The 11702-nt window shown below is 36.2% G+C and overlaps 3 protein-coding genes across 4 annotated transcripts; all 3 read left to right on the top strand.

The window, feature by feature from the left end:
- The first annotated feature begins 893 nt into the window (after positions 1 to 893).
- On the top strand, positions 894 to 1764 carry LOC132191306 (germin-like protein subfamily 1 member 7). The gene is made up of 2 exons (XM_059606258.1): positions 894 to 1032; positions 1215 to 1764. The coding sequence occupies exons 1-2, from the start codon at positions 894 to 896 to the stop codon at positions 1748 to 1750; spliced, it is 675 nt and encodes a 224-aa protein (XP_059462241.1). The 3' UTR covers positions 1751 to 1764.
- A 1367-nt stretch (positions 1765 to 3131) lies between these two features.
- LOC132167677 (uncharacterized) lies at positions 3132 to 6750 on the top strand. Of its 2 annotated transcripts, none has more exons than XM_059578687.1 (5): positions 3132 to 3412; positions 3954 to 4190; positions 4609 to 4692; positions 5425 to 5554; positions 6156 to 6750. In XM_059578687.1, the coding sequence occupies exons 1-5, from the start codon at positions 3141 to 3143 to the stop codon at positions 6417 to 6419; spliced, it is 987 nt and encodes a 328-aa protein (XP_059434670.1). In that variant the 5' UTR covers positions 3132 to 3140; the 3' UTR covers positions 6420 to 6750. The 2 variants fall into 2 exon arrangements, with proteins under 2 accessions (XP_059434670.1, XP_059434671.1); XM_059578688.1 differs by having other exon boundaries at positions 5425 to 5588; positions 6156 to 6325.
- Positions 6751 to 8690: 1940 nt separating this feature from the next.
- LOC132187043 (protein DMR6-LIKE OXYGENASE 2-like) lies at positions 8691 to 10793 on the top strand. The gene is made up of 3 exons (XM_059601200.1): positions 8691 to 9217; positions 9516 to 9843; positions 10240 to 10793. Exons 1-3 carry the CDS (start codon positions 8754 to 8756, stop codon positions 10495 to 10497), a joined length of 1050 nt encoding a protein of 349 aa, XP_059457183.1. The 5' UTR covers positions 8691 to 8753; the 3' UTR covers positions 10498 to 10793.
- Positions 10794 to 11702: the final 909 nt, after the last annotated feature.

Genomic DNA, 11702 nt, shown 5'->3' with positions numbered 1-11702 from the left:
AAAATAACAATTTTTTTGTAGTGGGATGAGAATATTGCAAATAACTACATTCGCATATGCATGTACACCCCTAGTCAATGTATACTATACACCGAGAAATGATTCTCGGCATTTTTTTGCTATTTCTCGATGTTGCGGGATAATGGTCGGTGATATATTCTCCTCTTATGAGTGTCCACTAATAGAGTACAACCTTAGCTAGGGGTCATGCTGAACCCTTCGCCTCTTGGTAGGTTAATTAGGTTTGTAGCTAGATTCTGTATAAAATTCTACGCTTCCTATTACTAGTTAATGTTGATTTCGTCAGAATTAATGTTTTGTTGAAACGTTGTCTCTAGGACTCCACTGACGTGTTCAACCTATGCATTAATTTTTGTTGAAACGTACGCCACATACACGCATATTGGGTCAATTACATATATATAATATGAACTCTTCACTATATATATATATATATATATATATATGAGATCTTCAGCCATTTCAGTTTCAAAGAGATGTATCAACGTTAATTGAAATGTGCATTTTTTAATTGGCAAATAAATTAAAGAGTTGAACTATTCCAATATTAATCAAAGCCGTCAAATTTGACTGCATCGTCCCTTGTTTAGCGTGTATATATGTATATGTGCGTGCAGTAGTAGTTAAAGAATGGTTCACCCATTAATTAATTAAATATCCAATATTGATGAACACTTAATTACCAAGTCTTAATTAGAAATCTTCTTTCTTGATCGGTGCGTGGAAGTTAAAACATAGGACCCCTTCATATCATCAGTGACTCCCCTCCATCTATAAATAGGCGTCCTCCAATGCAACATCAATTCTCACAGCAAGAATTAATACAAAGCATATACACTCAAATTAAGGTGCTGGTCGAGATAACCTCAAAAATGATGAAAGGCGTTCCTAAGATGTTGCTTGTAAGTGTGGCCTTGTTGGCTTGGGCATGCTCCCTTGCCTCTGCCTATGACCCCAGTCCTCTCCAAGACTTCTGTGTTGCCATTAACGATACTTCTTCTGATCATGCTGGTATATATCATCACTCACTTGATCTTCTTCTTTTCCCCTCATGCATCTTAATTAGGACTCTACATATATATATATATATATATATATATATATATATATATATATTACAACCATTCATCACTTGGAAGCCCTTTGTGATCTGCGATATATAACAATTGCTTTTCTTTTTTGTCCTATTGCAGTATTTGTTAACGGAAAGTTTTGCAAGGACCCCAAGCTTGCCACTGCCAATGATTTCTTCTTCTCAGGGCTAGACACTCCCAGAGACACCTCAAATCCACTCGGATCGAATGTCACTCTCCTCAATGTCGACAAGATACTAGGCCTCAATACTTTAGGCATATCCTTGGCTCGCATTGACTTTGCACCATACGGCCTAAATCCTCCCCACATTCACCCTCGTGGAACCGAGATTCTTGTAGTTCTAGAGGGTACTCTATTAGTTGGCTTTGTCACATCCAACCCAGATAACCGCTTCTTCTCCAAAGTTCTATATGCAGGAGACGTCTTTGTTTTCCCAATTGGTCTCATTCACTTCCAGTTTAATGTAGGAAAAACTAATGCTGTTGCCTTTGCCGGTCTCAGCAGCCAAAATCCTGGGCTCATCACCATAGCAAATGCAGTCTTTGGATCTAATCCTCCCATCAATCCTGATGTTCTCGCAAAGGCCTTCCAACTCGATAGGAATGTGGTCAATTATCTTCAGAAAAAATTCTAGTGGGACAATAATTAGAAAATTATATGTAGTAGCCAATAATGAATCATTAGATGGTTCGGAACAAGTTTGTCATTTTTAAAATCCCTTGTTGTAATGTCATAGCATTAAATTCAATCAAATAAAATGATAATTTCTTATATATACCCACTCTCTCTTTTCTTTTTCTTTTTTTCTTTCCTTTTCGGTGAGTGATATTACCGGAGGTAGAACAAGTGCAAGATTAAAGTTAAGTACTTTTTCCAAAATGTTTGGGATATCACTCCTAGCTTTTCTTTTTTTGATGAATTAGCTTTCACTACCACTAAAACAAAGCACTCCTAACTTCTCTTGATACATGCCCTTCATATATTCTTTCTTTGAAAATATAATTCAACTACAAATAAATAAATTATTAAATCCACAATAAACCTTTAGTCATATTTTCTCTTTAATCTAACTGAGTTATCTTGGGGCATCGTCAATAACAATGAGGGGTGAATAGATGTTAGAGAAGATCCACAATCTTTTTCATGATTTTTGAATAAGCTGACTATATTCTCTCTGAATATTGTAAAGATATTACATACAAGGTAGTCTATCCTTAATTAGAGCTCTATATAGAATGAGACAAGAGAAGAGATACATTGGATTTTTCATTAATTTGACGAGGCTAATGAAGAGCTTTTACGGCCCTTCCAGCCATGTGATGTAAATACTCTAAATTACTTGAATTTATGCCTCGTTTGGTAATAGATAATGTATGTACGTGGTTTTTGGTTTAAAAATCATTAATGTTATATAAAGTAGGTAAAAGTTTAGAATTTTTTGTGGCTATATTTGACAATGAAAAAAAAAAAAAAAATGGCCCCCAATATTATTCATCTAACTTAACTTTTAGCATTCTTATTTTTTACATCACATCAATTACTTTTTGTTACTACTAAAATAAAATAAAAATCATTGTAAAATAAAATTTTCATTTTCTCGTACTAAACATTTTTACATTTTCCGACGTAAAGGCCAAGCAAAGACCAACATGGCAATACCAAATAGAGCGGGTATGAAAAAGTTCAAAAAATTTGTTCTGATGGGAATCTTTTATTTAAATAATAATAATAAGAAGTAATTGATAAAAAAAATAAAAATAAAAATAAAAAATAAAAATAAAAAAGTTCAAAAAAATTTTTTAAAAAAATTAAATTAAATTAAATTTTTGGCATGGGCATTGCCAAACAAGGCGTAAGCATTATTCGGGTTCCTGTCAGAAAATCCTCTTCTAGAGAATAATGGTGGGGCCTGGGGGCGCTGGACCCATGAGGCCGTGGACTATGCATGTCTTTTCCTTTCAGTCGACCGTTTAAAAGGGATAGTCTCACTCAGAACTCAGAGACTGACACAGGGATTAGCCACAATGCCTTGGAGAAAGAGAGCTCGGGACACCAATGAACAGGACAACAATGGAGAATCTACGGGGAATCCGACCGGAGAGGCTTCAGGGTATGAGAATTTCAGGAACCAGAGGATCAAAGAGAACATGGAGAGAATGCAGAAACTGGGGATTCCCGACCTCTCTCAGAAGCTCAAATCCAAAACTGCCCCTCCCAAGCCTACTCCAAAAAACCCTACTCAAAGAAAAACCCAGAACCCATTGCCCCTTCCCGACTCCCCAAGGCGCTCTTCAAGGTATTTTCTTTGTTCTTTTTCTTTTGTTCTTCAGAATATGTTTGGTTGGTGGGAAAATGAGGAAAGGAAAGCTTTCGTCCTTTTGGCTGGGTTTCTTGAAATGAGTAAAAAGTTGAGAGAGAGAGAGAAGTGCAGAGCTTTCTAATGCTGTTGTGGGTTTCTTCATATTTTGTGGTTTACCCTTTCATTGGTTACTGAGAAAATGAAGGAAAAGAAAAGAGAAGGACCGTGCTTATGTTCTCCATTGCTTTGGCCTCTAAAATTGAATATAAATTTCTCATCTCTTTATCATCCTTTTTTATGCTGTACTGGGTTTCATTTATTTTAATCTCTGAAAAAAAATGTTTAAGACCTCAGATTCAAATGCTGATTTGTTGTATCCTGTTACTTTTTATCAGCAATTTACCAGAGCATTGTGGATTTTTTTGGCCTCCATACACGTGATTTTTCTTGTTCTTGATTGATGTTGTTCTGATCCTAAATTGGTGAAAGCCGCTGGGCATATGTTTTAAACTTGTTTGAAAATGATTATGGGTTTTAGGTTGAAGAGTTTGACTCCTGTTAGCTATTCGGAAATCCGTGATAAAAAGAAGAGGAACTCCTCGGAGAATAATGAGATTCACATACGGGAAGGTTCTGAGCCAGAAATTTACTCAGAAGAACATGATAAGCTTCTGGGAGATTGTAAGGAAAATTGGACATTGTTTGTGGATGGATATGGCGAGGATGGGAAGCGCATATATGATCCGGTCAAGGGAAAAACATGCCATCAATGCAGGTACATTTTATTTCTCCTTCATTCTAATCTATTATAATGCTTTCTTAGAATTTAGTAGCAAATTCCTTTTTTCTTAAGATTAAAGTTTAAAGACTTAAGTAGCAATAAGTAACATGTTGTTGCTAACCCTTAAGCCTCCAACTAAATGCTCAGCTGGTTTGCAAATGATTGTGGTTGTAAATGGAGAAATGGTTTGAAGGATTACTGATAATTCAACAAGTTAACTCAAAAAATTTGTTATACCGCTGGGAGAATACCCTTCAAATCAATAGCAGAAGTTTTCAACTATATTGTTTTTCTATAGTGGGTGATTATCCAAATTGTATCAGATATCTTGTGTTATAAGATCTTCCTTCTCACTAATTACTTGGTTGTACTTGGTAAAGCAAGCTCAATGAGATGGCCTGTTTATTTGCAGACAGAAAACGCTTGGTCAGCATACCCATTGCATCAAATGCAACTTGGTCCAAGGGCAGTTTTGTGGGGATTGCTTATACATGAGGTAATTAATTTTAATTTGCACTGCTTCCTTTTTTACTTTGCTTATAGAAAAGGTACTCTCACGTGACTTTAAAGCACAAAAGCCTTTGTAAACCGGTTTTCAGTGGTGAGTTTTACCCAAGATTTATATAGGGACCACCAACGGCAAACAACAGCTAGTAGATATAGTTGCTATAATCCTGATCCAAAAACGGACAAACCTATATAATTAGTTAGTTATCAAATTTCTTTTAGATAATATTGGAGTCAAACGTAAATAGCAAGTTCTGAATGACGATTAGTATACGTAATAGCATAAAGCGTTTATTTGTGCTTTTATTAACGTTTACGTTTATTAACTAATAGTGATTTTATAGTATAGCTTTAAAGCGTTTATAAGCGTTTATTTAAAGCACAAACATATATGTAATAGCGTTTATTAACATTCCTGTTTGTGCTTTAAGCTGAAACATTTTGTTACAACCATTTGTAGCATTCCAAATATGGTAGATAGATTAGTAAACTACGACCACCTTCCTGTCCAACTCTTTTCTCTCTCTTTCTTCCATCACAATATTAAAATAATATGGTGCTATTCAGTAAACCTGGAGCACCTTATAACAATAAAATTGTAACAAAATGACTTTTATGCTATTGAAATTCCTGACTGTGTCACTAAGCATGCACTACTAAATATTTTAAGTGGAACCTGTATTACCCATAAGTTATGTTTGAAATATATTATGTTGTTCAGATATGGAGAGAATGTGATAGAAGCCAATCAAAATCCCAATTGGATTTGCCCTGTTTGTCGAGGAATTTGCAACTGCAGTCTTTGCCGTCAGGGAAAAGGGTGGATGCCCACTGGTTCCCTCTACAGGAAGGTTAGCACCATCAAGCCTGTATATGTGCATGAGTGTGAGAATCTTTATGCTTTCCCATTTATTTTGCGTAAACAGACAATAATCTCCTCCATCAAAGCCCTCTTGCTTTCGTTAACTTAACAATCCCAGTGTCTTGTATTCTTGCTCAGATGGGTGCTATAAATTCTTGTCTTTTGGTCCACTTGAGGCCGAACAGGCCCATTGAGCCTATGGCTATTCAACAACCCTCCCTTTTCCCTGAAATCCCCCCTTCCTTAGTGTTGGTGGGATCAATTCTAGCTTCCATGTACAATGGTAAGAGGCTTTTGGAGTAATGCTACCCACCAAACCCCATCCCTCCAATTCCTATGTGGCGTGGTCTGCCATAGCATTACTAGAGGCTTTAGTAATTGAGTCAGCTGATGCCTTTCGATGCTCTTATCCTATCACTGAAAAGGGTTTATCAGTATATTTCATTTTCTATTTCTGGCTGGTAATACGTCTCTATCACTCAACTTGTACTGGTATGTGAGCAGTCTGGTTTAGTATGTGGTGGACATATTAGGCAGATTTAATTAGCATCCGGAGTAAAAGGAATGGCTAAATTTTGTTTGCCTTTTAGGTTTTAAGACTGGGCTTCAAGTCTGTGGCACACTATCTCATTCAGAGCCGTCGCTCTCAAACCAACTTGGAAGACTCAGGTAATGAAACATTGGCTTCTCCAGAGGGATCGCAGCTTTCTGAACTTCTTGACACAGACAAGAGCCCTGATGGAGGACTCTCAAAGCCTCAACCTGAAGATTATATATTTGACAATTGTGACAAAGATGATGGTGTTGATGAAAATGATGAGTTGAAGAAAAAGCAAGAGGGCATCTCTGATTGACTCGAGGTTTACATGAAGCCTAAACTTTCCACCAAACTGCTTTTGAATCCATTGCTTGAAGATTGAGAAACTGGTGCAGTTTGAGACAAATGTACCCTCCTTTTGATAAAATTTTGTGCAGTTGTATACATAGCACAAGAAATATATAAAATTTTGTTAAGTGCTGATTTTGCCAAGGAATGATTCCCTTAAATGGGTCTTCTCCTCTGCATCCTTGGCAGTATCGGTGAGTTTTTGTTGTGGGGAAGTTGCATTACATTTTATTTTCTAGTGCCAAAAACATTTTACCATGTTATCAGATGTCTTCGACATTAATATCCATCTCAATTAAAGGGCAAGCAAGCTTCTGTACTTTAATGCCTTGGTTCAAATTTAGGTGAGCTCATGCGGTCATGCCTAAATAGGTGGTTTTAACTCGTTTCAATCAAGCCAATCTCATAACTTTTAGAACTTTCTCACTAATGATAGGATACATTTGGGGTTGTTAAAAGAACATAGCTGTTTGCAAACAGGCTTGGGTTTGCTCGAATAGAGTCGATTTGCTCTCGGTTCATTAAATAAATGAGCTAACCGTGGACACAGAATTTATCCCGATTTTAAAATGAGACATTCATATAAACTTGGCTTGAATCAGATTAGGCTCACGAACATAATAGTTTGATTTTTAATGGAGAAAACAAACTGAAAATTTGTATTCACAATGTTCTGCATCAATTAATGTCTCTTCGTCATTAATGAAGTTGAAAATATAGTAATATACAAAGGGAAATGACAACTAACAAGAAGATGCAAATAGAAGAGACAAAAACAACATGCAATGATGCAAATAGATTGAATAATTTGCTAACAAAGCAACGGAATATTAGAATGCTCTTAATTGTTAAGGTTGAAAGATGGAAATAAGAATTAAATGCTCAAAAGTGAGAAGATGGAAAATTTGGAAAGTCTTAAAGAAAGCAGCACCTTCAAAAAAAAAAAAAAAAAAAAGGACAGAAATTTCTTCCAAATTAGTTTAGAAGAAATATCCTTTAACCCATTTAAAATAGTGTCAAGTGTCTATATACATTTAAAACGAACATTAAATTTTTAAGGTCATTAATAGCAGTTTACTAATTTAGATTAACGTTTTAAATGTTTATAAACACTTGGTCACTATTTTAAATGAGTTTGAGGATATTTCCTTCATATTAGTTTGAAGAAAATTTATGTCCATAAAAAATAATAATAATTAAATGCTCATGCTTTATATATATATATATATATCCCCACACAAGAGGAGAGGAAAATTCGAACTAGTGACTTCCGCTTCATAAGGCGTGGTCACCAGCCGATTGAGCTACTCCTTGGAAACAAATGCTTATGTTTATACCAAAAAAAAAAGGTTTTTCAAAATTAAATTAAAATTAATAAAATCGAACTTAAGATTGACAATGTAACAGAACAAAATATCAATTCAAAATGAGATCTTAATCTTTCCCAAAATTTCATCAACAAGTTTTCCTCGTCACCTTTATGGTGCATCTACAAGTTTTAACATTGGACTGGAACACTTTTGTCATCCATGAACCAAGAATCACTCACATTCTTCAAACTGTGACGTGGACAATGACGTGGACTGGAACACTTTTGTCATCCATGAACCAAGAATCACTTACATTCTTCAAACTGTGACGTGGACAATGACACGCCAAACACTGTCTCGATGAAACCAACTAAGCCGTTTTCTCTGAAAAAATGTTAAGGATCAATAAATTCTTCATAATTTATTCATATTTTCTTACAAATTTAATATATCGACTATTATATTTGTAGAGTTTATCATTGACTTATATGAGGTCTCCGTAAATCTACAAATTTAATTGTTGATTTATAAAATGAGATTGATCAAATATATATATATATATATATATATATATATATATATATATATATAATTATAACATTTCTCTTTTCTATGCCCCAAACTCATCTAGGTTCAATGAATCTAAAAAATTGAAAATTAATACTTCAATTATTTCTTCTTGTAATTCACCAATAGTCATTCAATATGTAAAGGATGAATTTTATCCTTCAAAATTACGCGAATAACACAGATATTAGCATTTGCCACTTACATTTCTCCACCCTCTTTTGTCTTTCAATCACAGCCATGGGACAGGTAGACAATGACGTGTCAAACACTGTCTCCACGTATCCAACTAAGCCTTTTCTACTTACCAAAAAACAAAAAAAAAGACGTACATGATTACGAAAACAACACAAATAGTTGCGTTCTTCTGCATATATTTAGCCGCTTACATTTCTCCACCCTCTCTTGTCTTAAGAATAACAGCCATGGGAGAGGTAGACCCAGCGTTCGTCCAAGCCGCCGAGCACAGGCCGAAGCTCAAACCCGTCGAGGTGGCTGATGAAATCCCCGTCATCGACCTCTCCGACTTCCTCAACCCCCATCACAAAAACACCCAACAAGTTATTTCCGATGTCGGCAGCTCGTGCGAGAAATGGGGATTCTTCCAAGTGGTGAACCACGGGGTTCCGGCGGAGCTGCGTAGAAAAGTGGAGGCGGTGGCGAAGAAATTCTTTGATGGGCCGTTGGAGGAGAAGAGGAAGGTGAAGCGGGACGAGGTGAACGCGATGGGATACTACGAAAGCGAGCACACTAAAAACGTGAGGGACTGGAAGGAGGTTTTTGATTATTTGGTCCAAGATCCGACACAGATTCCGGCGTCGCATGAACCTGATGACAAGGAGTTGAGGATTTTGACCAATCAGTGGCCCCTGTTCCCGGCCGATTTCAGGTAATTTATAGCTAATTTGTCCACTTTTTTCAAGGTCTTGTTCACTAGAAACATTTTCTCTGTTTTTTATTATTATTATTATTATTACTACTTAAGTCAAATCCAAAAAACAGAGGCCTTTACTTTGAAATAGGAGATTACTAGTTTTTTATTTTTTATTTTTTATTTTTTTATGAATTGCATGAATCAACTAGCTTGTTTGCAGTATAATTGAATTTTACCTAATCAATAGATAGTGTTGGTATTTGATGTAAGACTTCATTTTATTAGATTCTCTCTTTAAAATTAAATTTTCTAGGGAAGCATGTGAGGAGTACGCACGAGAAGTGGAAAAACTGGCTTACAAGTTGCTGGAACTTATTTCCCTGAGTTTAGGCTTACCAGCTAATCGTTTGAATGGCTACTTCAAAGACCAAACCAGCATTCTCCGTCTCAACCACTATCCACCGTGCCCTTTCCCCCACCTAGCTCTTGGTGTTGGCCACCACAAGGATGCCGGTGCCTTAACCATCCTTGCCCAGGATGATGTTGGAGGGTTAGAAGTTAGGCGGAAATCAGACGGAGAGTGGATTCCGGTGACACCTACCCCTGATGCCTATATCATTAATGTTGGTGATATGTTTCAGGTAATATGAACGTCAGACATTCTTATTAAATCACTACTTATTATTAATGCCCAACACGTGAAATATATAACTAAAATGGAAAGTAATTATGGAATTAAGGTTCAAAATCATGACATCTATCTTTGATAACATGTTAAATCTTCGCTTATTCCAAAAATTTAAGCTAATTACTAATGAAAAAGGGTATGAATGTCGTCCAACATCATGTATGCCGCCTTCCTTATGCAAAAATTGAGCCATCAGTACAAAATGATTGTGCTTATAGAAGAGATTGACATTGATGACATACCAAATATCTGCAGCAAGGGGACCTCCCCCCTTTTCCCCTCCCTTCTCTTTTGGTCCAAATTCCTTTAGAGTTGAACAAATAGTGAGATAATGGGCATGTTTTTACAGGTTTGGAGCAATGACAAGTATGAGAGTGTGGAGCACAGGGTGGTGGTCAATTCTACGAAGGAAAGGTTTTCAATTCCATTCTTCTTCTTCCCATCCCACTATACCATTGTGAAGCCTCTGGAGGAGCTACTAAATGAGCAGAGCCCTGCCAAGTACAGGGAATACAACTGGGGAAAGTTTTTCGCCACTAGAAACCGCAGTGATTTCAAGAAGCTCGATGTGGAGAACATCCAAATTTCGCATTTTAGAGTACTATAAGATTAATTGTGGTAACAGTAACACTGTATAGTAGATTGTTATATGATTATAATACAACTGAGATGATGTGGTAGTGAAAATGAGCGTTTAGATTAACAAGAGCTTGTAGAAAAGAAAAATTAAAGGCTGATTTTATTGCTGCGTCATCTTAATTGTACGACAGTAGTATAGCAGTTTACTAAATAGCATTTATTATTGTGGTAATAATGTGATGTTTATGTATCTAGTAGCAATAATGGGCTCCTTTAGCCTCTTGAAATTGCGACATGCTAATAAAAAGACGGGCTTCTGAAATATTGCACAAGACTTTCTTTCATCATGTACTTTGCTTTCTTTTTGAACTTTTCTTATCCTTATTTAACTTAGGTATATTGGCGCTCATTCTTTTTATATTTGTTTAATGTGAGACACAAACCTCACAAGTGTACTCACAACAAATTTCTTTGTCAATTGTTGGTTTCCGCTACATTGAAGACCACATTTTTTTACCAGAGTCCAATCAAGGCACTCGTATCAACATCAATTGAAGCTCACCATGATTCTAATACTAATTGTTAGGAGGAAAACCCTGCAAAAGTTAAACAAGAGTAAGTTAAAATACATATTAGGGCATCAAAGCAAAAGGGGGCACAAATAAGGGCAGACTTATATGAACTCTAACTAGAAAATTGCAACAAACACCAGTACGAAGCTAAAACTGGAAATGCACGGTCAAAATCGGAAACAAGATTCGATGAAGAGGGAGTACTATTTTCGGTAGCATAAGGCCCCGTTTGGTTCGCGGATTAGACCCTTGGATTGGACTAGCTAACACTAGGTATAGCTAGTCCTTTGTTTGGTAACACTCTATTCCTGGGAATAATCTATTCCCATGGGATTACTAATCCTATACACACAGGATTAGCTAAGCCACTAAAAAACGAGTGGCTTAGCTAATCCTTTCCTGTGAGATTAAAATTATCGTGTGAATTGCCCACAAAAACCCCACCCTTCTAGCACCCACGTCTCTCAAGGAGACTCTACAAAACGATCTCCATCTCTCAAAGAGCAACGATCTCTCTTCTCTGCGCAAGGTATCTCTCTCCTCCTCTCTTCTCTTCGATTTTTCTTCTTTGTTTCTTGGTTATTTCATTATCTCTCTGTTTCTTGATTTTTTTTTTTCTCTGTAGCGTTTCTCAGTGTTTTGTTTTTTTGTTTTTTTTTTT

The sequence above is a fragment of the Corylus avellana genome, chromosome ca1 (assembly GCF_901000735.1).
Source record: "Corylus avellana chromosome ca1, CavTom2PMs-1.0".
Classification (NCBI taxonomy): Eukaryota; Viridiplantae; Streptophyta; class Magnoliopsida; order Fagales; family Betulaceae; genus Corylus; species Corylus avellana.
The sequence above is the reverse complement of the archived record's forward strand: the minus strand, read 5'-3'. Positions and strand labels throughout refer to the sequence as shown.